The sequence below is a fragment of the Clinocottus analis genome, unplaced genomic scaffold (genome assembly GCF_023055335.1).
Source record: "Clinocottus analis isolate CAN_PGR_092001 unplaced genomic scaffold, fCliAna1.0.p SCAF_13, whole genome shotgun sequence".
NCBI lineage: Eukaryota > Metazoa > Chordata > Actinopteri > Perciformes > Cottidae > Clinocottus > Clinocottus analis.
The window spans coordinates 17,326,940-17,354,402 of record NW_027175854.1 but is presented as its reverse complement, the minus strand read 5'-3'; the positions used below and the strand labels follow the sequence as shown (position 1 = coordinate 17,354,402).

The following is a 27,463-nucleotide window of genomic DNA, read 5'->3' as shown; positions in this document are numbered from 1 at the left end:
GATGTGATCATCGTCTCTTCAACATGAACTTCATCATGAGCTCGTTATGGAACGTGAAAGTTGTCACGCTGTGGCTTCAGCTCGGTCACAGCCGTTATGACGTGCAACGCGATGACTTATTAAAAGATAGGAATGTAGTATAAAGAAAGTCGAAGCATAGTACCTCAGAAAAAAGGCTGATAATAACTGTTAAATATGCATAAATACACATATCTATATATTTTTTGTTGTATATTTATATATAGAGAGAGAAATTTAGATGTTATATATATATATAATGTATATAAATATGTTTATATATATATTTTTTATTTTTTGTAAATGTGTGTATAAGCTAATCGTATATTTTCCTGTAGTGTATGAAGGTAGATTTGTGTCTTCATTACACGAGCAAATTTCTTGTTTGTAAATAAATTATCTGACTGCAAATCTCAAATCTTTGAACTCCAATCAAAAAATTTTGCTCTCAAAAAAAACGCTAAAAAAAAAGAATTTGCTGTAAAAAAAAAAAAATTGCTCTCAAATAAAAACGCTAAAAAAAAAGCTCTCCAAAAAAAATCCTGTAAAAAATTTAAAAAAAAAAAAAAACCTCGCAAAAAAAATTAAAATTTTTTTTACTTAACCTGTGCTCTCAATCCCAAAAGTTACAAGTTGAGTTTTGAGCGTTGTGGGCGGGGCATGCGCTGCTGGATGAGACAGGAGTTTCTATTGGTGGACTCCACCTGGCTTTTTTTTTGAGAGTAAAGATTCTGGATCTGCAGTCAGATAATTTACTTACAAACAAGAAATTTGCTCGCGTAAAAAGACACAAATGTACCTCCACAGTAGTGCAGCTGCGTCGTGTCCTCTGTGTCTCCTGCAGAGCGTGAGCAGCGACTGCGAGGGTCAGGCCAACATCAGGAACTCTCCGGAGAACCGTCTGCTGATCAAGAGGATGCTGATCAAGTGTGCCGATGTGGCGAACCCCTGCAGACCGCTGGAGCTCTGCATCGAGTGGGCCGGACGCATCTCAGAGGAGTACTTTGCACAGGTGTGTGTCCGGCACTAGCGCAGCTCGCTCTAATAGAAGAATGCATTTAATAGCATTTAGCATGTAGCAAGAAACAGGTAAAAGGAAGGCAGAGCACCTGGTGGCCTCTCGCATCCCCAGCTGCAGCTTCTGCTCGAGTGTCTGAGTGCTTCCTCGTGGTCTCTGTGTTCTTCCTGCAGACGGATGAGGAGAAGAGGCAGGGGCTGCCGGTGGTGATGCCGGTGTTTGACAGGAACACCTGCAGCGTGCCCAAATCTCAGATCTCCTTCATAGATTATTTCATCACCGACATGTTTGACGCCTGGGATGGTAAGACCTGCTCTTCCTGTGTTTATTAGTACCACTTCAATTCAAAGCGGGTCAGATAGTCCCTGATTGTCGTCGTTTGAATCGCACACGCTTAAACGCTCGAATGAATTCACGCAGCTCCTCCGACATTAAGCTGAGAGATCATGACAGAGAAAACAAAATCTGAAGTTTTTGTTGTCTTTCGGCCTCATCTCAGTCGGACTGAGTTTGTTCAGCTCAAGTAAAAGCTCGTAAACATCTCTCGAACCCATAAAATCCGCCTCCCAAACTTTTCCGCCATTTTGAATTTTGTGCGTTTGGTCTGATTCATACCAGACTTGCTGTCCATCATGAATGGAGTTGTATCTTCAAGGCTGCGTTGAAAGATTTTTGATATCTCATTGCGTTGAGGAGAGTCGGACCAATTAACCTCTTAGGGGGCGTGTCCTGTTTTTAAATAGTGAGTCAGGTAAAAAACGCATCTCGGCCGCTGCGCTTCTGATGTTCAGCTACTCAAAAGAAATCCATGACACAAATGGACTCCCGGTGACGGATGAGAACCTCATGCATCGAGGTCCTCGTTTCTCTCCGATAGCACATCACGAGGAGAGGGATCACGTGGTGTCTGTCGCTCCCCATTCCCACTGAATTTCCCTTTTGGTTTAGTCTCCCCAAGAGGGAACTTGTTTACTGTCAACGCCGCTCTGATGTCACGGAAAGATTCCAAATGCCAGCGGGACGGAGAGGACGTCGAAGGGGGGGTGGAGTTGGGAAATAAATAGCAGAGGGGATGGGGGAGTGCACATAAACACACACACACACAAAAACACACACACGCAGCAGCCGCTTTCAATTCTCGGGGTCGGCGTGGGGTCACCGCAGGTTCCAGAGCGGCAACGAGCCGGAAACCAGGACGTAAACAACACGGGGAGAAACACAAAGAGGCCTTTTCACCCCGAGCGTCCTTTAATGTGGGAGAAACACTGCAGAGTGTACATAACATTAACCACTGTACACGAACAAGCTAACCACACACACACACACACACACACACACGCGCGTCTTCCTCGCAGCTCATGTGGAGTGAAAACAGGAAGTGTGCCGTGAGAGATCGACAGGTGCGTCGTGGGAAAATGTTTAATTTAATTGGTCCCAGAAAATATTTATAGCTGCAAATCATTTTCCATTGTTGAGCGTCTGAGGCTGCACGATCGTGGCTGCAAAGCAATGAAATACTCTTCCAGGCCAGCAGGGAGCGCAACAATTGCCCATCATGTATGTTGTGTTATGCCACAATGTAACAGTTTGTAACTTTTTGGTGGGGTTTATTTACTGGAGAAAATGTATCGCGGTTTAAAAACAGTGTGACAGCAGGTGTGAAATACAGTTTGTGTTTGTTCCCGTTAGTTGCACAAATGTGTGTGTTTTTAAAATATGAGCACTGAGGACGTTCATTGTTTCGTCGTAATGGTTCCCGCGGTTCACACAGCGGATCCTGAAGAGAGACCGGCTTTCATGATGAGGCCCAAGAGATGCGGGTCCAAAAAAAGAAGGAGGCTTTTCAGAAGTTTGTTTCTAAAGTTACGATTGTTCTGGAGCTGAAGCCATTAGTCAATAAAAAGAAAACTAAACAGGAACCGTGAAGAATACTTTTAGTTATGTTTGGGTTTTTTTTGCAAACATGGTTTGAGCTTCTCTTTCAGAAACATGCACCTCATTGATTTCAAACGGGCAAATGAAAGACTAATCTATTAAACGGAGACATTAAGTCTTAACATTTGAGTCAAACTAATTCGCTTCGGCTGAAAAGGAACCTGAAGAAGAACAATTGCAGCAACAGAAAGCAGAAATGTTTGTCCAAACCTGTGCCCACGTTTCTTTTAACCCACCTGAACTTTCCCCCTCCAGCCTTCGCCAGCCTGCCTGGTCTCATGGAGCACCTGTCGGAGAACTACAAGTACTGGAAGGGCTTGGACGAGATGAAGTGCAAGAGTCTGCGTCCTCCTCCTCCGTCTTGACCGCCTCCATCACCCTGAGAGCCGGGGCGCGACGGCCGATGGCAGCCGCCCTGCGCGGTGGAACGATGAGGCTCTTCAGCGGTGATTCGACGGAGCCCCTCCCCCTCCTATGCCCCTCCCCTTTTCACCCCAAAAAAAACCACGGTCACGCTCACGGGTGCCGCCGCTGGCCGTTTGGAAAGGGAGGGGCAGACGTCGCTGACCGACGGCGGCACACTGAGGCGCCGCTTTCAACCCGAAATCACGGCCTCTTTTCTTCGTGGCCCTTGGCGGCGGCGGCGGGACAGGGTGTCATTTGAGGGCCCCTCCCACCCCCACCCACCCACCCCTCCGTCAACTTTCTAAGTATTCCTGATCGCGCCTCTCAGAAGTTGCGAGGATCACCTGACAATCTGGACCACACAGAGTAACACACCAGAAACACTGCACTTTAGCCGATCGAGGCTTTTTCATTTCCAGCATCCTCTTGCTGTTTTGTTTTTTTGTTGCTTTCCACAGTTTTTTAAATCTTCTACAAAACATGTTTTCACTCCACATCTGTCTCTTGCTGTAAAAAGAAATAACAAACACAAAAAAATGAGATGGTGACCTAAAGCGAGAGGCGCTCGCGGCTCAGCTGGAATAACTCGCGAGCTGCGATAAGGAGGGACTCTTTGACTCGTGCCGAGGAAGATTTTAGGAATCTGGAAGCTGTGGAGAACGTTCTCCTGTCGTCCAATCAGAGGAGAGAACCGGTCGTGCACAGGGTTTCCCTGAGCGGAGGGATGCTGGATTCAGAGATCCAGTAACGTCTGTCTTTGAGATCCACGTCGGAGCAAAAGTGGAGGAACAGACTTGCACTGTGTCACCGGTTCATCAAGTAATATCAGATGTTACACACACACACACACACACACACACACACACACACACACACACACACACACACACACACACACACACACACACACACACACACACACAGCTTTGTGACACTTAACTGTAGACGTTTGCACCCAAAGTGAGAGGAAGCTCCGTGTGTGTGAAGCCACACTGACTGTTGTTCGGTGCCGCGCAGCGCTCATGTTGAAGTAGCGAGTCGCTGCAGCGGACCTCAAAGCGACCAGAGTGTAAAGAATAAATAATAAATAAATAAATAAATAAAAACAGCAGCTTCTAACACTAATCAGCTCCGGGTACTCACTTACATGTTTTTTTTTTTTGTTTTTTTTGTGTTCGACCGATTTACTGTATCTCAAGATGTAATCCACATCGCAGTCACAAAGCTAGTCCCGCACATGATCTTCAGATTATTGTGATTGGAAGAGAAATAAAAAACATGGCGTTGAGGGGTCATGAGATCTGCATGAGGCGTCTGCCCCCTGGTGGCGACGTGGCGGCGCTGCACACCCAGCGGGGAGTCATTCATCGTGTCGTTTATTTCCCCCGAACAGAGATTAGAATGATTCGGCTTTCATATTTGAGATTTGAACCAGTGTTACCTCTTAATTATGGCATCTTTCAGAGCACTTTTATTCCATTTTAACACTGCGAGGCGGCACATTGAAACCTTTGATGCGATTTCATGAAATTGGTTTCGAAATCAAAGTAGATATTAGTGGTCTACATGAATAAATGTTATAAATTATGTATTAGCAGCTCGTTGAGAGCATGTTCCAGATTATTAAAGGCACAGAGAGCTCTTTGCCGGTGCCTTATTCTTTGCTCATCTTTACACAAACTGAAGTATTTTTGGTCGAAATAGTTCCTCCTCTCCTCTAAAGAAAAGCCATACATGTTTTTCGATATTTAAAATATATATAAATGACTTTGGCTATGTTGCTATAAGTTTTGAGTCCACTTTGCGTTAATAGTTCTGTCACGATTGTCCCAACTTTTCTGTTCTGTCCAACTGCTTCTTCTGGTTTTAATTATGAGTTGTTTTTTTTAATAATCAGGGGAAGTTTGATCAGATGTAAATTCCACTATTGCTTCCTCCGTTATTGATTTAGTTTAAAGAGACAGAACCGGTCACTTCCACGTACGACGTATTCATGAAATGAATTTATTGATCTAATTGATGACCGAGGTCTTAATCGACGCCTTAATCGTGCAACGTCTCAGTGTTTGAGGTCTGCTGTCGCTCCAATACACTGTAAAAAACTACCTAATGTACCTGCTGTTCTTGTAAATACTCACCAAATGTATTGTTGTTTCTTTGCATTTCACATCATTTGCTTGTTTGTTTGGGCTGTGGACGTGTTGCGGTGTCTTTAAAAACAAGATTTTTTCTTTTTCTATATATTTTTTTTTATTTAAGTGACTTGTGAACACGTGGCTCCGCCCCTAAATGTTTCATCTCTGCTCATGAGAAGATATTTTTACAGCATTTTACCCCTTTTCCTGCAAGCAGCAGTATGAAGGTAGATTTGTTTCTTTTTTACTTAAGCAAATGTCTAGTTTGTAAGTAAAATATCTCCAAATCTTTGCTCTAAAAAAAACAAAAAAACGCTTTCTCAAAAAAAATACTTTCAAAACTAAAATTTGCTCTCAAAAAAAAACAACTGAAAAAAATGTACAATTTTCAGACCGTATTTTTGGGGGGAGGAGCATTTTCTTTCTTTTTTTTTGGAGCAAATTTTAGTTTTGAGAGCATATATTTTTAGATCGTATTTTTTTGAGTTTTTTTTTTTTTTTTAGAGCATTTTTTTTAATTGAGATCAAAGATTTTGAGAGAATTTACTTACAAACTAGAAATTTGGGTAAAAAAAGACACAAATCGACCTTCATGCAGCAGCGGCGGCATCGGGTGCGTGATGACGTCATCGCTCCGAGTCCCCCGAGGCAGAACCGTTGCGCAACGATCGGCCTCTTCGTCACTTCCAGCAGTTTGTGTTTCCTCTTTGGACACTGAGCCGAACCCCCGTGAGGTTTTTTTTTATCACATGAAACACAATAATTAGAAAGTGAGAACAAACGGTACAAATAGTTTTTCCAAGAGCGCGAGAACTGTGACGTGTGTCGGAGGATTTTACTGCCACATGAACGGTCTGATCGCGACGTCTGACTCGATGTTCTTTGTCAAATACAAAAGTGTTTTTGTGAGAGACGATGAAAGCGTTCTTTACATTTTGAAGTTGTATTTCAGCTCGCCAATTAAGAAACTTGATATATTCTTTGTTGAACCGGAAGCATAAACATTATAAATGAGGGTCGGAATGAATCTAATGTATTTTTATTTTTTGTGTTTTTTTTCACCCCCAAAAAAACAAAATCTTTGAACAAAATCATTAGTTTGAATAAAGTGATTCATTGGATTAAATTAGTTTGTCTTTTTTATTTATTTTTATCACTTTTTATTTAATATAACTCAAAATGTTTTGCTTTTCAAATTCAACAATGTTTGCAAACTGAAAATAAGTATATGAAAAGTTTTTTGGGGTTAAATATAATTTCACTTTTTTTTTTTTTTACAGTTTCGAAATCTTTTTCTTTTTTTTAAATGAACCGACTTGGCTCCATTCGCCTCCCTTTGTCCAGAAAGCAGCAACAGTGGTTGTCTTTAAAAGTCTAAATGCGGACAAAAATAAGAAGCAAAACATTCTGTGAGATAAAAACATGGGAACTTTTTGAAAATGATGACATTGATTTGTTTTTACTCAATAAATTTGACTTTACAACGCTCTGGAGTTATTGGAAATGAAGGTTTTACTGCAGGTTTGTGCAGGACGTGAGATATTAGTATTAGATGTGACAGTAGCTTGTTTCCCTTAGGTTTACAGTCTCGATGCTAAGCTAAGCTAACAGGCTGCAGCTTCATCATCCGAGTTTTGATCTTCTCATCCAACGCTTGACAAGAAAGCGAATAAGCACATTTCAAGTTTAATACTTCCACTCATAAGGCAAACAAACATCACATCATCATCACAGTACATTCACATGATCCGGGAGCGCCCGACGGCGCCGCATCAAAGGGTCAAAGAAAGGTCGCGCGGCCGGTCAGAGTCCTCCGTTCTCCTCCAGCTTCTGGAAGAGCGCCAGGCTGCGCAGGTGTGACTGCCTCTCTCCGTTCTTCCACAGAATCAGCAGGTGGTCGGTGGAGCAGGTCACCAGGCCGTTCTCCCCGAAGCTCACGAACATCTGGCGCCAAACGAGAAGAGACAAGCGGGGTCGTCAGAGCGCCGCCGGCGAGACGGCGTTCTGAAGCAGAAGGTAGACGGCGCGAGTCCTACCTGGACCGCCCCCGAGTGGCCGATCAGATCGCCCGTCAGCTCCAGCGTCCGGATGTGCGGGACGTCCGGGACTTTCTTCGTCGGAAGGCCGGTCTGCTTGTTGGACCGGCCGAAGGTCCACATCCCAAAGAACCCTGAGAGGTAGGAAGCAGGTACGTGATGCTTCACGTACTTGTTACCTGTACAGGTTACCTGTACAGGTTACTGCAGGAACACAACTCTAAATGGTTCTTTATTAAGAAGGTAGATTTGTGTCTTTTTTACACAAGCAAATTTCGAGTTTGTAAGTAAAATATCTCCAAATCTTTGCTCTCAAAAAAAAAAATTTGCTTTAAAAAAAAGAACTTTTTTTAAGAGCAAATTTTAGTTTTGAGAGCTTTTTTTTTTTGGAGCAATCATTTTAATTGAGAGGAAAAATTTGGAGATAATTTACTTAGGAACTAGAAATTTTCTTGGTTAAAAAAGACACAAATCTACCTTCATACTTTATATTCACACATCCAGCAGTTACAGAGGAGCGTCATCGTGTTTGTGTCACCTGATGAATTTAAGTCCAATATTCTCTCTCTTTTAGCTCTGTTTTTGGTCTCCACCACCTCCTGAGAACAATATGTTCCTCTTGAGCTGCTCAATGCGTCATTGTGTGTCTGGCTGTGTCGGTCTGCTGTTTTGTATTCTCTGAAAACAACTTCCTGCTGTCGGCCGAACACGACACGATGAGCTGACACCCGATCAGGAGGGAACTACGTTAACGTGACGACGACACAATGATGGGAAGTACACAAAGTTTCCAGAGCGCAGGAGATGCAAGTCATTGGTTTGTGTTTGAGACACAACAAACAAACAATAGATAAATCATAAAGAAGCGACGTCGCCTCTCCAGGAGAGATCTGTTCAGAAACACTCACGCTCTGCAGAGAGAGACCATCAAAGGCAGCGTGACCTCTCACACACACACTCAACTGTTGACCACTGCACTCAGAGTGCTGGTCTCCTTTGATTCACACAACACACATCTGGACTGCATTACTGCAGCTCCACACATCAAGACACTCGAGCACACAAAGTGGAGTGCAGGCAACTTCCCCCCTCAGTCTTTGAACTCTCCGATTTGTGTGTGTGTGTGTGTGTGTGTGTGTGTGTGTGTGTGTGTGTGTGTGTGTGTGTGTGTGTGTGTGTGTGTGTGTGTGTGTGTGTGTGTGTGTGTGTGTGTGTGTGTGTGTGTGTGTGTGTGTGATCTGTCACCGGGCACGGAATCAGGTTCTCTTAAGGTGGCGAATCCAAGATGGCCGACGTGAACCACTCGCCATCCTGTGGGGCAGTGCGCGAGACTCCAGCGTGTTACACGTCTGTGTGTGTGTGCTGTTGTGTGTGTGTGTGCCGTTGTGTAGGCGTCACCTGGGGAGGCGGGTTCACCAGGTAACGGCAGGTCCTGGATCTCCCACATCCTCACACTGCCGTCCTCGGAGCAGGACATGAGCTCGCTGGAACAGAGACAATGACCCACGGTCACGATGCGCACACGCACGTGTGTCATTAAAGGACCGCTACACAACCAGTACACAATGCTATAGCTTCATCTATAACGTCTGAACATTTCTAAAAGGCCCAAAGATAGAGAGACATTTGTAGTTAACAGAGTTACTCCGTACAATGAAAAGCTTATTTTGCTTTTATTTTAACAATAACTTAAAACTTAAGGTGAAAATTAAAATTAAGAATAAAAAAACAACCCATAAATGCTAATAGTAAAAGAAAATATTAAAAAAAGAGATTAATATTAGATCCATTATGAGTCCAAGACCTAGTCTGTTATTTGTTCAGTTGCGCTACTTCTCCACTAGGTGGAGCTACAGCTCTGTATCTCTCTTTTTAAATATATAAACACCAGTATTTTGAATGTATTTCTCCCCATTTCACTAACACAATAATCCATAACTAACTACTTATGCAAGTTGTTTGTAAATAAGAATTGAATGATTGTAAAGATGATATCAAATCCTTTCATGTATTTTTACCTCAGACCTTTTTAAAATCCCCACTGTGTGTATTTGTATTGTTAATCAATCCTTTCACACGTTGGATCCTCACATGTTGATTTTAATGGGCTTAGAGATCACAACTTTGATTAAATCTGATATCTGACCTGTCCGATAACAGCATGGTGTGTAAGACGTTGGAGTCGTGGGCAACCTTCCTGTAGGCCACCACCGCCTTGGTGTGGATGCTGTACACGTACAGGCCGCTGCCCACAGCCGCCAGGATGTGCTACACAACACAAACACACACACACATTACGTTTTGTTATGGATCACAAGGACAAAACAAACAATTTTGCATCCCTTCATTCTTCATCACCCTTCCATTGGTGGTCAGATGCTGAATGGACATCTCGCTGGGTTTGGGAGCAGCCAATCGTATTTCGGCCTGAGAGCAGGCTTGTGACTCCTCCCACAGGATGTGCTCGTAGCCCAGGATGTTCCAATCGATGGCGTCCCACAAGATGAGCTCGCCCGCGTGGGAGCCGCTGGCGAACATCCCGTCTGAGGATGACGAGCGGCGTTAAAAGTCAAGTCTCAACAACTGAATGCGGACGCTTTCGATTTTCACCGACGAGTCGAGAGTTTCCCGGCGTACTGACCGCTGACGTTGATGAGAGCTCGGATCCGGTCCTGGTGGTCGGACAGACGGCGGACCTCAGCCAACGACATGGAGGAGTCGGTGGAGACCGTCAGCCTGTAGATCACTGAGGAGAAGGAAGCCACAACGGCCAACGTTCTCTAAAGGCGGACGTTTGAGTGAACTGCACCCTGACACAATCATATTTCATATTGTAAAAAAATGATCCCATCTTTTAAGGTTCCTAGATTATATTTGGACCTCTTGGCTCCAGGATGCGAGCTAGCTCGCCTCTTGCTAATGACATCACAAGCTAGCACTATGAAGCCAGATCTATGCCACTTAAACTGAGGCTAGCTCATAAAGTTCATGACAGCTCATCATTTTACCTTCCAGATCCCCGACAGTGTTTTTCTACGTGAGCTACATGGAGATTTTTATTTTTATAGTTATTTAAAAAAACATTAAGCAACATCTTGCATGCAGACACTTTGTTCTTCATGCAATGAGCGTATTGATTGATTTGAATAACTGTAATGTGCTTGTGCAGCCGTATTATTCAGGAAAGTAAAAGAATCAGACCAGGACACGATGTTAAATGATTCGCATCAGGCGCAAAAAAAATGTGTTCAGGACATCCCTATTAGCGATTAATGTGTAAATTGATACATAAAATGCCTTCATAACCATGTCATTTTCATCTATCTGCACATGCACGCTGCCTCTTACCGATCTCTTTATCCACAGCAGCTGCTACGCAGTTCTTGGGCAGCTCTATCAACGCAGTTATTCCTGCAAAAAATGCCAAAACAGAGTGACGACATGAATCCGTTTGTGTGCAAACTGGGGCTGAGAGCGGTTGGTGACGCAATCCGTGCGCCAGAGGTTTGTTGTCGGTCAGTTTTCCTGATGTTTCTGCTCACCGGTGTCGCTCTGGTTCTGTCTCTGACACTGCAGCTGGAAGTCTTTGTTCCACACACACAGCTCTTCCCCGCCGGAGACCCACACACACAGCCGCTCCAGCACCAGCAAGCACTGAGGGCATGACACACACACACACACACACACACACACACATACAATTAGCCTTAGGATGCTGTTATTACCCTTAATGTGTGATCAAGGAGGCAATTAACATGTTGTATCTTCGATCATAACTGGCAGAACAACCTTTGTGTCAAACATTTTAATAAGTGTATTGTATCTCGTTAATACAAACTCAAAGTGTTGAGTTGAAAATCCAATATTTCACAAATGTGTGGTGCATTTTGGGCAGATACGACCTTCAAAACTACTTTGAATCCTTCAAAAATCTTTGTTCGCGCGACGCATCTGCAACCTGTTCATACAGAAAACGCTGCACGGGGCACAAGCGTCCGTAAAAGTGTGAATTAAAAAAAAAGGGGGAAATTGTTTCTCAAGTTGCCGATCACAACAAATACCTTCACAGAAGACTGAAGGTCTGAAATGGTCTGAACCCTGTTGCCCGTGTCCGGGTCCCACAGCTGACGGGTCCGGTTGAGGAGAATCCAGTTTGAAATTCAAACGCAACGATAACATGAGAGTGATTTCAGTGTGTGTGTGTGTGTGTGTCTCTGGCTGTGAGGATACACTGAGACTCCGGTCTGACGAGGCCGTGATGAGCGAGGTGTGCGACGTGGGTCCGTTTCTGCAGGTGAAGGTGGTTATGGCCGTGATCTGCTGGGAATGGCCCCTCAGCTCCTGCAGCCGCTCCCCGGTCTGACAGACGGACACAGAAGGATCGAAAGAAATACAAAAAATAAGCAATTAAGCGCCAGTGTGCTGGGCGCAACTTCACTGTGCACTGAGATGAGCAACTGGCAGCGCATCACCTGGACGTTCCACACCAGAACGAGGCCGTCGTCTCCTGCCGAGGCGCATCTGGAAAAACACACAAGACGAGTGGTTTCTGGCGAGTGAGACCCCGCAGGTGACAAAAGATGCTCCGGTGCACTTGGCAGGCCTCATCTTCCACGCAGTCAGACACACCGAGTTATTCTCTCCGTCTGTGTGAGGAATCATTTCCCGCGCGTCCGTCTCCTCCAGAGGACATCTTAACCAAACATCTGTCCCGGGGGCTTCCCCTAGCCTCACTTGCCCCCTGACCCCCTCAAACCGTCCACACTCCCTGTTCCCAAAACCAACAGACAGGATGACTGGATTAAAAAAAAAAAAAGAAAGAAAGAGAGATAAAATGAGAAGAGGGGAACTGTCCAGGATACATTTTCGGACTTCAAAAGCAATCTGGAGAGAATTTTCTGCCCTTTGCCCCCCGACTGTGGACCTGTGTGCGCAGTGGACGAGACCCAGAGGACGGGGTTATTACTGGAGGAGACCAGGCGTGAAGCCCTCCTGACACACACACACACACACACACACACACACTTAGTTCTGTTATAAAACCCAATCTGACCACTTATGCAGACCCACTCTACCATGCCAGTGTGCAGCGTGCTTCCACAAAGCAGCGTGGAGAGCAGAGAGAGCAGGTGCACGACCCTCATAGGCGTGCGTGCATGTGTGTACGGACGGCGTGAAAGGGCTTTGCTCGTACTGTACTGTGCACACACAATCACACCGCGGTGATGATTGGGCTCTTGTCATGCTCTGTAAGTTCTCTGTAGGTGAGGATCTCCTGTCAATCACAGAGGGATAGAGGCCAGCCAAAGGTAGAGAGGAGGAGGAGGAGGAGGGGTCGAGGGCTGCTCACCTGAAGTCATCAATCTGCACCAGAAATCGAACAATGTCAAAATGTCCTTTCAGCACCTGCAGCTCAGTGAACCAGTTTTTGGGCTGTTCCTCTCCGATGCACAACACGGGGCTTTTCTGCAGACATAAGAGGGAAAGTAGTGAGACAAACAAGCCGAGGCGCAGAGGCTGACAGTGGACCGTGAGAGAGGAGGCTGGAGGGAAAAGAGCAGACGCTGGCGGAAAGTATATCTACTCCGGCTACTATAAGGATATCACATTTTTTTAGCTGTATTATACTCGTACTTCACAACGTTTCAAAGGGAAATAATGTACTTTTTTTACTGCACTTCACTGATATGAAAGCGTAAAAAACAATATAAATTCATACATTGGTTTGTGGCCCTTGTCTGTGAGTCACTTCCACGCTAAACTTATTTTATTTTGAAGGCCCACAGAGTTTAAATGATCCAATATTTTACGCACACACAAAAAGCAAAGATTAAAGAAAAGGTCTGCAGAATTAAAAAGCAAATATTTGTGAAGCAGAACTTGCTTTTGTCGTACGGTATTAATCATCTCAATACCCCCTCAGATTAATCTCTCGAGGTTGGGAATAACTGGAACGATAAATAAAGATGTTCAAATTATCAAGAACAAGAACTAAATCAGATGATAATAATCATGAGGAAAAATATAGCATCAATTAATGTGATGACAATTTATATTTGAGTAAATGTATTATTATGAGGCAATGAGAAATTAGAACAGAATTACATTAAAATAAGTTGTGGAAAGATGAAGGGAGATAAATATATGTAATATATTTAAGCATAAACGTTCAAATCTGAGTATATTGTATATGAAAGTTTTCTAAAAAGGCGGCAGAGTTTATTTAGGAGTCTGACAGATTGTATGAAGACATTTAACTTAAATATCTTCACAATGTATGAAGACGCCTGTATATGTAGTACTATCTGCAAAGTGTACTTCAAGTATCACAGTAAAAGTACTCACTTTTCAACCATATTACCAGCATTTTAATATTGTAGCCAGCTGCTGTCATGATAATGTTAATGGTTGTATTTACTTCATGACGATACGTAGTATTTTATCTGCTGATTATGCGTTTTAAATCAATGTAAATGATATTTAAAGTGTTGAAATATTTAATAATTAAGTACATGTAACATTACGGGAGTAAATGTACTTTGCCAATCTTTTACAGTAATACATAACATTGTTTTTAGGTAAACCCAACTCATATTGCACAACATAATTCACGTAATAATAGTTATTGCGTTAATATGACGTGCACGTGTTATTATCTTACCTCCACTGAACCCTGCGCCTCTCGACCACCAAGAATCCACCGAAGCATCGCGTTTGTGTCGGTTCTCGTTATCAGTTAACAGTTTATAATAATTATAATTATTAACGCAATTAATCTGAATTTAAGGAACAAACGAGATACGGTGCCATGCGCGTGCACGCTTGTCTCACCGCTCGTGAACAGAGGAACTGGAGACGCTTCCGCGTGACGCAGTGAGACGCAGTGAGACGTCGTGTTTGTGTGTTTGTGTCGCTGCGGAGACGTGAACACACACGTCGTTGTGTTGAATTTACACAAAACGCGGCGTTAACGGAGGAGCGCGTGAAGCTAGCTTCATGTTTTCTTTGCTGTCGCGACCACAACAAATCATTCATGTGACTCGAGCTACGGAAGCCTCGGTTGGACAAAACTCATTCAGGCCGATACAAAAAATAAAAAATACATTTTATTTATACATATTTATTAATCCTGTTTAGATAGCAATCCAGATTTGCTTTAACATATATATACAAATAAAAAATATATTGATATTGTATATTAAAAAACTGTTTAGATTTTTTTTACCACAACAAAAGTCAAATGACGTCATCAAAAACTATTTAAATGGCATCTCCTCCTCTACGATTAAATAATACAAAATAAATGTCCATTCTCTGTCTTGTGGAAGGAGGGATTCAAGTTTCTTGTGAAACTTTATTGATGAACCAACAACTGGCTTTGCAAACTCGTCATAAAAAGCCTGCATATACACAGATACAAGGAGAGCCCAGATAAAGTGTTTAGCAGATGAGAGTGAAACAGTCTTCAAGTGAAAAACATTCATCATTCTGCACAGTCTAAGGCAAATAACTCCAATAATAAAACATGTTTGTGGTGTCATTCTCCTTTAAACAGCTAGATGGCAGTGTGTCACAATCCCATGATGCAGAGGTAGATTCAAACCACCATTACACAGAAAATACATGTATTTTTGCTCAATTGCTCCCTCTTCATTCATCAAAATGATTTGTCTACATCCTGTAAGACAAAATCAAATCATATTGTATGATTTCAAAACACTCTGCCTGCAGTTCTTACTTACCCCTTTTTTCTCTCCTCCTTTTTCCTCTCCTCCATTTCACGATTTCTGCATTAATGTTGACCTGCTCTCCCTCCATCCTCTTCCTCCTCCTCCTCTTCCTCCTCATCTTGGTGTCTCCCCTGTTAACACACAGATACACACACACACACAGTCACACATCACCCCTAGCTGTGTCTACTCCTGCTCCCACGATTGAGACGACGCGCAGTGTAGGGCCTGTGACCTTCATGGTGGCTCAGATCTGCGGCTGGCACTGATTTCTGATTTAGTGTCGATCCGCCGCGCTTGTCAGGGGCTGCGAGGTGCTTTCCATGCGGTAATAGAAAAGCTCAAGGGCAGCTCGAGAAAGGGAGGAGGGGATCGGCTGAGGTGGAGTGAATGGGTTTTAGATTTGGGGATGGTGCGATGCTCTGTTTGTTTAACCGGCTGTCAGGCATCTGAATGAAGAGGTCGAATATGTAGACAAAGACGTGAATCGGGATGTAAATAATTAATGCAAAAGATGAGAAAAAATGTGATCTAATAAAGCAGCAAGACGCTTTGAGGCTGTATACAGGCACAATGATGCTTTTTTTGACAATATGCTCATAAAAAGATGGCTGACATACTGATTTTAAGCTTGTTTAAACATCTTAGTTTAGCGTATTATCATGCTAACATTTACTACTTAGCACTAAATGCAAAATACAGATGAATATCAGTAGTTTTGCAGGTATTTTTGTTGTGAACCAAAGGACAAATTTGTGTTTCGACCTGATGGTGGCGCTAGATGAAAGGTCAGAGGATTACAAAGCTACTTCCTGAATGGGACATGAAGGTCTGCATCAAGTTTCATGGCGATCCATCCAAGATTCCTCAAAATATTTCAATAAAAATACAAAAAAATGTCCACTCATGGCTTTAGAGGAAAGCACAAAACTTCATGCCAATTCCTCCGACATTTATTGAGACCAAAGCGCCATGAAGGTCCATCATCTGGTGACCATGAACATCTGTTCACAACGTCTGCAGCAGTCCGGTCACAGTGAACGTTTGCACTAACTTTCATTGTACTCCATCCAACAGTTGTTGAAGTATTCAGGACCAAAGTGGCGGAACAATCGACCCACACGAGGACCACGACTCTAAAAAGAAGCGATGAGGCTTGGACAGTGACGGGAAATGAGGTGAGGAAAACTCAAATGTAAACACATTATCAGGGGCGAAGATGAGAGAACGCATGAACACCAGGTGACTCAGACAGGGGGACATTCAGGAGTTCACTGGGAACAAATGAGGACGGGGGGGGAAAAAACAAGTAAGTGGTCCTTGAATGCAGCGGCTCGAGGTGTCAGATATGACCAATGGCAGGAATCAGCCGAGAGGTGAAGTCGTGATGCGATGGCCACCGAAACACTCCAAAGCACTAAAGACCACACGGCCGGAGCAAAGCAACACACACAAACAAGCAAAAAAAGGTCCGCCGGCTCCCTCTCGGCCCGCCCGATGTCCCCGTTCTCCTCACTGTAAGGAAAACAAATGGTTATTATGATGGAAAAGGAATTAAGCTGTGATTTAACAGCAGGCAGCCGACGACAGTGTTCGATAGCGGGCTCCCTCCCTCCCTCGCTGTTCGGAGGGGTCGTGCAGAAGAGAGTCTCCTACTTGACCAACACACTTCACTGTCCCTGTTCATCAGGATCTCACTGTGTCCTGCTTCACCTGGCGAGGCCTCGCGGCTCGCAGGAGATCTGCACGCAGACCTCGACGACATCACAAGTCCACCGCCGGTGATCTGAAAGGAAGTCTTTCTAGAGTTCATGTTTCTTCTTTTTCCCAATGTACCCAATCGTTCCATACTTTCCTTATTCACGTCACAAATATAACACAGACGTCCTAGAGTCACTCAAACTGGAGAATAGAAACTATACTAGAATAGAGACCGCAGATTAATACACATTTGGTGTATTTGTGAGTATTTACAGCAGCAGGACTTTGTATGTATGAAGGTATGTTTTGGCTTCACAGATCATCTCTGCCTTCCGTTCACAGTACCACCAGACGCAGTATGTCCAGTACACAGTACACAAAATGGAGTGTAACAAAAATTAGCAGGATGTACTGAGTCCTGTGTGTCAGCTAAAAGGTCAAAGTTCAAAATGCCATGTTATGAGGAAGTAGTATTGTATGCATACCGCATGTAGCAGTGCACACTTATTTGGCGTCGCTGCAGTACCTCAAGAAAAAGATTTGCAAATTTTTTTGAGAGCAAATTTTTTTTTTCAGAGCGTTTTTTTGTTTTTTTTGAGAGCAAAGATTTAGAGATATTTTACTAAAAAAAGATTTTAAAAAAAGACACAAATCTACCTTCATAGATATGAACGTCTCATCGTAAGCTCACAAAACATTTTATAGGATTCTTCATGTCAGGTGATTTAACACTAAAGGAAACACAATATTCCCCCTAAATGTTGCATTAAAGGTCCAGAACTATTTCTTACTCATCACTTCTGATCATATTTAGCCATGTAATTGGATTTTTTTCACTTCATTTGCAAGTTTTGAAACATCTGCCTCTAATACATTTATGTGTGTTGCAATAAATTACACCCAAACAAAAATCAACAGCAAAATAATTTTCCCGGAATCGTCGTCCTAGTTTTTGATGAATCCACACAGCGGTTTTCATAATGAATATGTTTTTCAGAGAAAGTAGCTCAGGCAGGTGACCCTTTGAACCCGGCATGGTGACACTTGTGCCACGAGATCTAATTAAAAGCGAGTGCGCGTGGATCTGATTGGAATAAATCTGACACGTAATCCAGAGGGTGATGGTCTGAAGATGACCAGCGGAGATGCCGGAGTGTATTCAAGCTTGTCACTTTGATTTGTCACATGAGTATGACTGTAATTGCTGTGTTTCAGTCATCATAGGTTAATTATCGGCCTTGACCTATTGCGTACACACATGCAGACACGCGCTGCAGACATGCGGGCGGAGGGACGACCCTAAAGGAAAAAGTTAGAAGGCACACAGCGCATGTCGAGCTGCCACTTCTCTTTTACGCCGTCGTCCTCTTCGCCGTCTCACTGATCGCCGCTGCCTGTCTCACCCCCTCCCCTCCTCCATCCCCCCTCCTCCCCCGCCCCTCCCTCATCTGGTGACCCGCTAATGTTCTGTTCATTTTCTCTTATGAATAGATAATGGGCAAAAATCAAATCTCTTCATTTGCATGTAATACAATTAAGACCTTTTCAAACGATGACAAATGGAGGGAGCAGCGAGACGTCAGTCAGCCTCGTCAGCGAGCGAGCCGAGGCGGCGGCGGCGGACCTACTCCGGTTTTAACGAAAATTAATAAAACCTTCAAATGGAATTTTCTCGCCGCCATCTGGCATAACAATCACCAAGACACTCCTGGAGTCTGCCTGTCAAATAAAATTAAAGATCTCATGAATTTGGATTCACAGCGTGGACGCCAAGCCACCGACACCGAATCCCGCCCAAATAATTATGGATTCTTCTACACATCAATTTTTTTGTGGCCCAAACTGAGATACATTTCTGTGTTTCCTCATTATATGACTAAAGGATGGACATAAGAACGATGTTAGCATTACTTAACCTTTTGGAAACCTCCAGCTCCCATTTTAATACCCAGCATGCCCCATTCAGACAATCTCTTGGCATAAAATACATGATTTTTCCATTTTTGAACCGAACGACTCAGTTTCTTGACTGAAACTCCTTCCTAACATCAAGACTTTGTGTTATTGTGATTGTTGTTGCAGATTCTGATTCTTTAGGTCCTAATCTTTCCATGAAGGTGTCTTATTGCCGCTCCAGGAGGCAATTTTAGGGAATCTGGCTCATATCATGATGGATGTTCATCAAAATATCTTTTAAAAGTGATTTTTTTGCAGGTATACATTTTTTCCCCAAGACTTTGCTAAACAAATACATACAATAAACACAAGTATTGGAACTAATTTGAGGGAAAATGAGTTATAAAACATATTATCCATAAAGGAAAATGCTAAATTGAAATTCATATAAACAATAACATTATCAGATATTCCTCTAAAGGAGTTTTATGTTTTCAGATGGACTTCAAACCAAAAGTCCAACATTTTGGAGATATGTGATTATTTGCTTTCCTGCCAGAGTTAGATGAGAAGACTGGACACCACATCAATGTTTGTATGCTAATTACGTAGCTAAAGCTAGCGGACGGTTAGCATAGCTTAGCATACGGACTGGGAAAGCCTGGCTCCGTCTAAAAGTGACTAATCGGCACAGCTAAAGCTCATATTTAACACGTTAAATCTATTTTTACTCTGTTTATGGTAAATAAGCATCTTTTGTAAGAGATAAAATAATGGAGAAAAAAACATGGCTCCTTTAATTGTATAGATCTTTAATAAAGCAGGCGGATGCTTTTTCATAAATATACATTCACATCATTTCATTCAGACTTCCTCTTATTATACGCAAATACAAACATGTGAACACAATATGTACACATAAACACACTCACACACTCTTCTCTCTCTCTCTCTCACACACACACAGGAAAATTAATGAGCTCTCATTCATAATCCCGGACAGAGAGAGCCATATTCACCCTTGGATGGTTTATTGACTGATTTCATTTATTTGTGTGGAATAAATAGGAGGTAAACATTGGCTCGCACTCACATTTTTTTTTTTCCGCGACACACTCGCTGCACAGCATTCTGGGAGAAATGATCCCACCAGCAGCAGGGTCACTGATTGGCTACCTCGTCAGTGTGTGACAAATTACCCAATGAGAAAGAGGTTACCCGTTTCCACAAACTAATTAACCTGTGTGATAGTGAAACAAATTATTACATTTATGTAATATTATTTCACATCTGTCGCCAGACTGCAAAAATCTTTATTCGTGCGCTTCGGTCGCCCCGATCGCTCTTTCTTTGTGATTATAATCCAGACATCCTGGATCTTACATCAAGCTCTCAGTTTAACACATGAAGAGGGACTTTCAGTATTTTCAGCTCTTTAAATAAAAATCCAAAGTAAGTCAAATGCAGATTGTTTAATTTAATAGATTTGTTAATGACATAACGTTAACAATCATGGAGTTAACAGAAACTGTCATTATAACTGCAAATATTTGAGTTGAGCTAAATGAGCACTTTGATTTCATTGTTATCAAAAGGTTCAAGCAGAAAGTCATCCAACCTTTTAACTTCTGGACAATTTTGACTTTTAAGTTAATCAACTTCAAACATTTGAACGGACAAAGGCTCATGACGCTGTGGCGTTTCACTCGGTTGCGATCTGTAACCTCGCCACTAGATGTCGCCAAATCCTCAACGCTGCACCTTTAAAGGAGAAAGATAACAGAGTCCAGACACAGAGAACCTGCTAGGATGTCTTTAATGGAGGACAATGCACATGCACATGCACGTGCACGCAGAGAGTAAACACTTACACATGACAGGTGGATAACTTATAAACAATAACAGTATCAGATATTATAAGGAGTTTTATGTTTTGGATGAAGCAAGTTAACTTTGTCTTATAGGGACACACATGTAGCGTGTAGCATTGTACTATAACGCATCCTCGTTATCATGCAGTATAGTTGAAGTATTAAAGCCAATGCAGCTGATCCAGAGAAATCTATTAGTCAAATCCCGGCGCCTACGTTACCCACGATGCAACTCGACAGCTAAAAGGTTCTGCCTGAGATTCTGGGGTCGGCCTGGAGCCTCTGGCCTGCAGCAGCGATGAGTGTAGCGAGTGACAGAGGTCTCACTTCTTTGCAACACCAGATTATTATTATTTTAAATCAATTTTCTAACTCGTGGTTTTTGTGACACAAAGTCTGAGCTGCACCTCAGTGACGGATTCATGTCACGCTATGACTGAAATGAAAAGAAATCAAACTGAAACATTAAAAAATGAACAAAGAAGAGAGAACATCAGGTAATATATGATGTGAAAGATAAATAGATGATGAAACAATAACCTGCATGTGACCCCGTGACTTTATTTGCATCATGGTGGAAAAGGAAAAATTGGAAATAAGATGAGACGCAGAGATGATGTGAAAACATTTGCATGTTGATGCATAAGTTGTGCAACCAGAGAGCCGTGAGCTCATCCTCATCATCCGGTGGAAGCCATGTTGTTTGTTTCTCACATGCAAAGTGCAGAAAGGAGTTCATTACTTAAAGCTCCTGAAGTTCTCTCGTTTCGGGCTTTTCTTTGAGCAGGTTTGGGATTCATATTTTGTGTTTTCAGCTGAAAGATAATAAAATGAAGAGCAGCACCTTTGGGTCCTTCGCTAATTCATCAGGTTGGTCCTCACTGCGATTGAGTTTGACACCTCAGATTCCCGCCTAAATAATTAATGGGGAATTGAGCCCTTTGTGTGGAGTTGCTCCTTGATGACCTAGATATATATACACACATATATATATATAATTTTGTTATTACACTCCAGCTTGGGAGAGGCTTGTGTCCACTCATGATGATGTTGATCAGTGTCTTGCTTTGTGGTTCTTATTGGTTTGAGTTGTTCAGGTCCAACATGATGAGACGACTCTTTACTGAAAGCAGAACCGTGTAGAAGGACCAAGACTTCCCAGTGACAGTAACATGCATTATTACAAATGACACGTGCAAAGTGCAGAAGCATTATCAGCTGAATGGAGGTGCTATATTGTGATATTATAATATTGGGTTATCATTATAGACATTAACATGTACAGTAAGCAGAATTTAAAGTTGTAGCTGCATGATGGGGAGAGGGGAGTAATTGGGTAATTTAATCTTTAGCAAATGCATCTTAAAATGCATACTTTACAAACTGCTCATTTTGAATGTAAAATATAAATCTGCAAATGAGAAGTTTTCAGATAAATGTATAAAATGGGATAAAAGAAAAAATACAGTTTTTCCTTCAGAAATGTCACGACAGAAAATAATAATTTTACTGCTCAAATTATTGTTTAATTTCATTTATTTGGACCTTTAAAATGTCTCCTCATCTTCCATCTTCACGTCTTCTCTGACCGCTGATGGCGTCACTCATCACGTGACGTCATAGCTTGTTGAAGTCTGTGCATTAATTAACGAAATGACATTTCCTTAAAGTCTAAAACAAGTCCTGTTTGTTCTTTTTGGAGACACACAGTCTTTTTGAACTGCTTCCTAAAATAAAGGAGGGTTGATTCGTGATGTGACATAATTGAAAATGATTTTTATTTGATCATTTACATTTAGTTGATATAAACATGTCCATGAAACAAAATGGTTCAAACATTTAAGAAAGTCATAATTTCATAATAAGCACAGACATACTTTTTTTTGGGAAACAGAAGTTATCACAAACTGACCAAATGGGAACAAGAGTGCTTCCGCTACACAAAACATCCTATATAACAGATTATAGTTAAGTCAGTTTCCATGTCTTAATTTATAGTATTTCCCGTGTTGGTTTGTTGTTTTTTTGCCTCGGACAGCACATGCAGTCAAGTCCTCTTCCGCGTCCTGATTCCAGGTGAATCCTTCTTGCTCCTTTAACCCTCCAGGTGTCTGCAGGTCCAACTCCTCTTTCAGAGGCGCGTGCTGTGCAGCAGGTGGGAAAAAGGCATCACAACCGAGTTGTTGTATTTCAAAGTATCCCCAGAATTTGTCTTCAAAAAATGAAAAATGAAAAAAAAAACGTCAGTCACCAAGCAAATGTCTTACAGTGAAGGCGATGAGTGAACGCATGTGCCGAGTAATAAATAAATAAATACAGAGGAAATAAGTTCATTTAAATAGATAAATAAATAAATAGTTGCCGCATGCGAAATAATACTTCATATCTGAATTCAAACAGAAACAGGATGTGCGTGGTGGAGCTTCAGTGTCTCCTCTTGTTTGTGATTTGAGGAGAGAGAAGAAGAAAAAATAGCAGCTGTGCTCTGCGATGTGATGTTTGATGAAGTATCCTGGTTGTATGTCTCCCGGCGCGCCGTTTTGAGATGGATCAGATGAAGAAGAAGTGAATGCAAGAAGAAGATCTCAGCGAAAGAAACGGAAAAAAAGCCCTCGTGAGCCCACTAGGTGAAGCTCATGGATACTGTGTGCTCCAGCGCTTTGCGGCGCAGCGACGCGATGCTTGTCCCTCTCCACACCTCACTCTCCGGGGAGCTGCACAGCTGCGGCGAGTGGGTCATGTTGCTCGGGCCCGACAGGGACGCCTGCACCATCCCGGGGAAAGTGGGCTGGTAGAGGTGCGACTGCAGCCCGGAGCCGTTCGACATGTTGGCCAGGCCCATGGAATTGTGCGGCTGCCCGGCGCCGAGGCTGCACTGCGACAGCGACTGCGCCATGGCCTGCTGGCGGCCCAGAGACGGCGGCAGCTGCAGCTGGGACACGCCGGGCATCCCCGCCGTGGCCCAGCGGGTGTCGTTGGCGTGGAAGGAGCAGAGGCTGTCGCCCATGGCCGCGGCCGCCGCCGCCGCGGACGGGAACTGGGACAGGCTGTGGTGGTGCGTCGGCAGCAGCGTCCCCGGGGAGCGGAAGACGTTGGTGGTCTTCTTGCGCTTCTTCCACTTGGCGCGTCGGTTCTGGAACCAGACCTGCACGCGGGACAGAGGCTGCGTGAGTCATAGGAGTTATAGGGTGGGGATGGAGCATCTGCAGGGTCACGTTGTCAAGAGATGAGCGCACATAAAGAAGGAAATAAAAGGTGGTGACATCGCGCTGTGATCGTGATGATGATGATGATGTGAACCACCGGCCATAAATCTGCTGCAGAAAAACACTGATTTATGTTTGTTTGTTCTGGATCTTTCAGCTTTAACAACGTGCCATTTGCATGGTTATTATTTATATATTAAAGTCTACAATTAATACAAATATATGGAAGCCCATTTTTGACACAAAAAAAATCATAATTATAACTTATTTTTTTGGTGGCAGAAATGGGCTTCCATACAAATACATTGTTAACACCGTGGTTAAAAAAAATAGAAACGTGTCCAACAGCACATTCATATTTAAAATGCTGTTTTTTTCTAATTTTGCCTCAATAAATCAGCATTTTAATTTGTATTTTTATGCATAATTATTTCCTTTTTTTGCCTACATGTGTAAATTAATAGTTTAGCTTTATTTTGGTGCAAAACACATATCAAATAAAAAACCTAATTTGAGTCCAAATGACTGGAGCCGTTGAACGCCGCGCAGCCCCGAGATGAAACACACAGTGCGCGTGGTCCTTGAGCTCCACGTGCATGCGCGCGCGCGTCTCTATGATTAATGTGAAGATTTGCTTGAGGAAGTGGAGGCGCAGTAATAAGAACGGGACAATCTCACTCCCTCCGTGTTTCTCTCCACGTAGCCAGCCGTGAAATCCGGCCTGAGACGCATTACACTTCAGCAGAAAGAAAACGCAATTTATCAAAAAAATATATATATCTATAAAGACAGAGTGCGTCCTCTGCGCGTGCACGCGGCATTAAGACGTCGAAGGACCAGCTTCTTCCTCTCCTACCATGCAGAGTCATTTCACAGATTGTTATTATATAGAAATATAAACCCATGCAATAATAATAATATTAATAATAATATTAATGACTATTTGGGGTTTTATTTCACGCGTGAGCGCTTCACATTGTCTGTAGTTAATAAGGCGGCGGCTCCTAATGTGGTGGATGTTTTATCTGCAGACTATAGAAGTCACTGAGGACACACACACACACACACACACACACACACACACACACACACACACACACACACACACACACACACACACACACACACACACACACACACACACACGCACAGTGTTTTATCTGAAGGGAAGTAATTAAGATGGAATCATCGCATTTGGATCATTTTTACACAAAATGAACCCAATTATGAAGAAAATAACCGGAAATGATATTTTTCTGTAAAAAAAATTTTTTTTAAAACGAGCTGCTGCAGTTAAATATTATATTATATAAAAAGCTTTTCTTTTGCTTTTTTTACAGCATGAAAAAGTGAGAGGACAGGATGTGTGTGTGTGTGTGTGTGTGTGTGTGTGTGTGTGTGTGTGTGTGTGTGTGTGTGTGTGTGTGTGCGTGTGTGTGTGTGTGTGTGTGTTAATCCGCTGCAGGTTTGACTCTCAAGTCCACTGTCACTGCCCTTGGGCAAGTCACTGAGGACACTCACACACAAACACACACACACACACACACACACACACACACACACACACACACACACACACGTTGCTGGTTGTTGGCTCACCTATAAAGATATTTCTTAAATAATAACCTGACTTTATGACAATCAAAATGTTTAAAAAAGTCAGCTGTTATAGTTTTGTGGGATGTAATGAACATGTGTGTGTTTTGTATATTAATAGTTGTGTGTTTCATTTTGCAGGCCAGATTATCATCTCATTGTAACCGGAAGCTAATTGGAGACGATGAACGAATTGAAGTTGAAATAACTTTTATTGAAACAACAGCTGTTTTTTTAGGCTATAAATTAAAATTAAAATAATTTTAGTTCCTCCATAAATAAATAAAATAAAATAAAAACACCGACGGCTGAAATCAGAACATTTTATTTTATAGCCATTAAACAAAAAACTGGCCGACTATTTTTAAAGCAAATTTCCTTTGATTATTTATGATAAATTCATAATTTTAGACCGTGCGTTTCTAATGTAAAAAGGAGTTTTTTTTTAAATGTACAAATGCTCAATAACTGAACACAATAAGACATAAAATAAAGAATAAATAAAAGTTCGGAGGGATTTAATGTCTTATTTATGACAATAAAGCATTTTTTAAAAATACTTTTGGTTCTATCTGCGGATGGATTCGGACCTCCGTCTCGTGTGTTTGCTGCTGCTCTTTAATATCACGTGTTCTCCTCCGCGTGACTTCAGCAGGAGCTTCCGGCCGTGTGTACCTGCACTCTGGACTCCGTGAGGCCGATCCTCAGCGCCAGCTCCTCCCGCATGAAGATGTCCGGGTAGTGCGTCTTGGCGAAGCTGCGCTCCAGCTCGTTGAGCTGCGCCGGGGTGAAGCGCGTCCGGTGCCGCTTCTGCTTCTGGCTCTGGCTCTGCTGGCCTCCTCCGGACTGGTTGCTGCCGCCGTTGTTGTTGTTATTGTTGTTGTTCTGCTTCTCCTGCTCTTTGCTGTTCACCTGCACCGCGTTGGATCCTCCTCCTCCGCCGCCGCCGCCGCTGATGTCGTCGCCCGGCAGCATCGTGGATCCCTCCACGCCGCCGTCCGGGCCCGGGCCGAGCTCCCCCCCGGAGTGGCCGGGGTCGGGCCCGCCTCCGCCGAGCCGGCACTTGAGAGCCTCCCGGTGGCCCAGCAGCTCCGCCGCGGCATCCTTCATCCCTGCACAGACAAACAGCAGAGTGAGATCTTTTTTTTTTAAATGTATTTTTTTGAACACGTTTTCTCTGTGAGGAAAAAAGAAACACATGGTTAGAGAAATATACTTGTCATGCAAAGCCTTCATATTTGCTGCAGCAGCAGAAGAAAAAAGATGCTCGTGCATTGAAACAGATTTAAAACACAGATGCAGAAATATATGAAACACAGCAATCAGCGCGTGCAGCTCTTTAAGAGAGAGACAACCACAGCATGCACATTACAATCTGCTCCTTAAATACTCTTAATTCAATTCGATCACACCGATATCTTAGGAAATTGTTAAATCAAATTACGCGGTAATGTAATAATAATAATTACTTTTCCAATGAATTAAGCCAGTTTGGCTCACTTCGGTCACATTAAGATGAAATAAGAAGCAAATTGACAACATTCAGAGCTTGATTTAAGGATTAGAAGTGCCTCCAGCTTACAGTAGAGTTGAAGACCGGAGTTTGGTGATGATAACTCACCGAGGCGAGCATCCAGGAGGTCGGCATGAGATAGCATTGCGCACCGCTCCAGGGCGAAAGTGCTATTCCCAACTAAAAAAAAATACCTCTATGCCTTTAACCTATTTAAGAAATATATATAGACTAAATGAAAGCAAATTCGGTTTGTGGTTAAAAGGGAGGTTCGTTGCATTATAATGTAGTTTAGAGAAATGGGGAGGCGCTTAACGGCGGAATGAACCCATGAGCTTCTCCAAACGAGAACCAATCAGAGCTGAAGCCTGAGGTATGTCAGCTTTAGCCCGAGACCCCTTCC

The 27,463-nt window shown here is 42.8% G+C and overlaps 3 protein-coding genes across 5 annotated transcripts in view; 1 reads left to right on the top strand and 2 right to left on the bottom strand.

Moving 5' to 3' along the window:
* The window catches only part of pde8b (phosphodiesterase 8B), a 36,358-nt gene extending 29,368 nt beyond the window's left edge, over positions 1 to 6,990 (top strand). For both annotated transcript variants that reach the window (XM_068573414.1, XM_068573415.1), the window contains exons 20-22: positions 863 to 1,030; positions 1,210 to 1,339; positions 3,227 to 6,990. In XM_068573414.1, coding sequence (XP_068429515.1) covers positions 863 to 1,030; positions 1,210 to 1,339; positions 3,227 to 3,336 — 408 coding nt within the window. In that variant the 3' untranslated portion in view covers positions 3,337 to 6,990. The remainder of the gene's footprint in view (positions 1 to 862; positions 1,031 to 1,209; positions 1,340 to 3,226) is intronic.
* wdr41 (WD repeat domain 41) lies at positions 6,972 to 14,584 on the bottom strand. Its single transcript, XM_068573416.1, has 13 exons — positions 14,209 to 14,584; positions 12,898 to 13,013; positions 12,020 to 12,068; positions 11,778 to 11,906; positions 11,609 to 11,671; positions 11,090 to 11,201; positions 10,896 to 10,958; positions 10,189 to 10,293; positions 9,906 to 10,090; positions 9,694 to 9,815; positions 8,946 to 9,031; positions 7,548 to 7,681; positions 6,972 to 7,455 (listed from the first exon to the last, which is right to left on the bottom strand). The coding sequence occupies exons 1-13, from the start codon at positions 14,254 to 14,256 to the stop codon at positions 7,315 to 7,317; spliced, it is 1,353 nt and encodes a 450-aa protein (XP_068429517.1). The 5' UTR covers positions 14,257 to 14,584; the 3' UTR covers positions 6,972 to 7,314.
* Positions 14,585 to 22,569: 7,985 nt separating this feature from the next.
* otpa (orthopedia homeobox a) lies at positions 22,570 to 27,260 on the bottom strand. 2 transcript variants are annotated; one of them, XM_068574521.1, is made up of 3 exons: positions 27,130 to 27,260; positions 26,223 to 26,659; positions 22,570 to 23,890 (listed from the first exon to the last, which is right to left on the bottom strand). In XM_068574521.1, the coding sequence occupies exons 1-3, from the start codon at positions 27,203 to 27,205 to the stop codon at positions 23,369 to 23,371; spliced, it is 1,035 nt and encodes a 344-aa protein (XP_068430622.1). In that variant the 5' UTR covers positions 27,206 to 27,260; the 3' UTR covers positions 22,570 to 23,368. The 2 variants fall into 2 exon arrangements, with proteins under 2 accessions (XP_068430622.1, XP_068430623.1); XM_068574522.1 differs by having other exon boundaries at positions 27,169 to 27,244.
* Between the last annotated feature and the right edge of the window lie 203 nt (positions 27,261 to 27,463).

Coding starts and splice junctions, on each gene's coding strand:
- wdr41 (XM_068573416.1), bottom strand. CDS start 14,256: ATGCTTCGGTGGATTCTTGGTGGTCGAGAGGCGCAGGGTTCAGTGGAG. Junction 13,014..14,208: donor AGGCGCAGGGTTCAGTGGAG/GTAAGATAATAA, acceptor TTATGTCTGCAG/AAAAGCCCCGTGTTGTGCAT. Junction 7,456..7,547: donor GCCACTCGGGGGCGGTCCAG/GTAGGACTCGCG, acceptor GTTTGGCGCCAG/ATGTTCGTGAGCTTCGGGGA.
- otpa (XM_068574521.1), bottom strand. CDS start 27,205: ATGCTATCTCATGCCGACCTCCTGGATGCTCGCCTCGGTGAGTTATCA. Junction 26,660..27,129: donor CTCCGGTCTTCAACTCTACT/GTAAGCTGGAGG, acceptor TTGTCTGTGCAG/GGATGAAGGATGCCGCGGCG. Junction 23,891..26,222: donor TCACGGAGTCCAGAGTGCAG/GTACACACGGCC, acceptor TCCCGCGTGCAG/GTCTGGTTCCAGAACCGACG.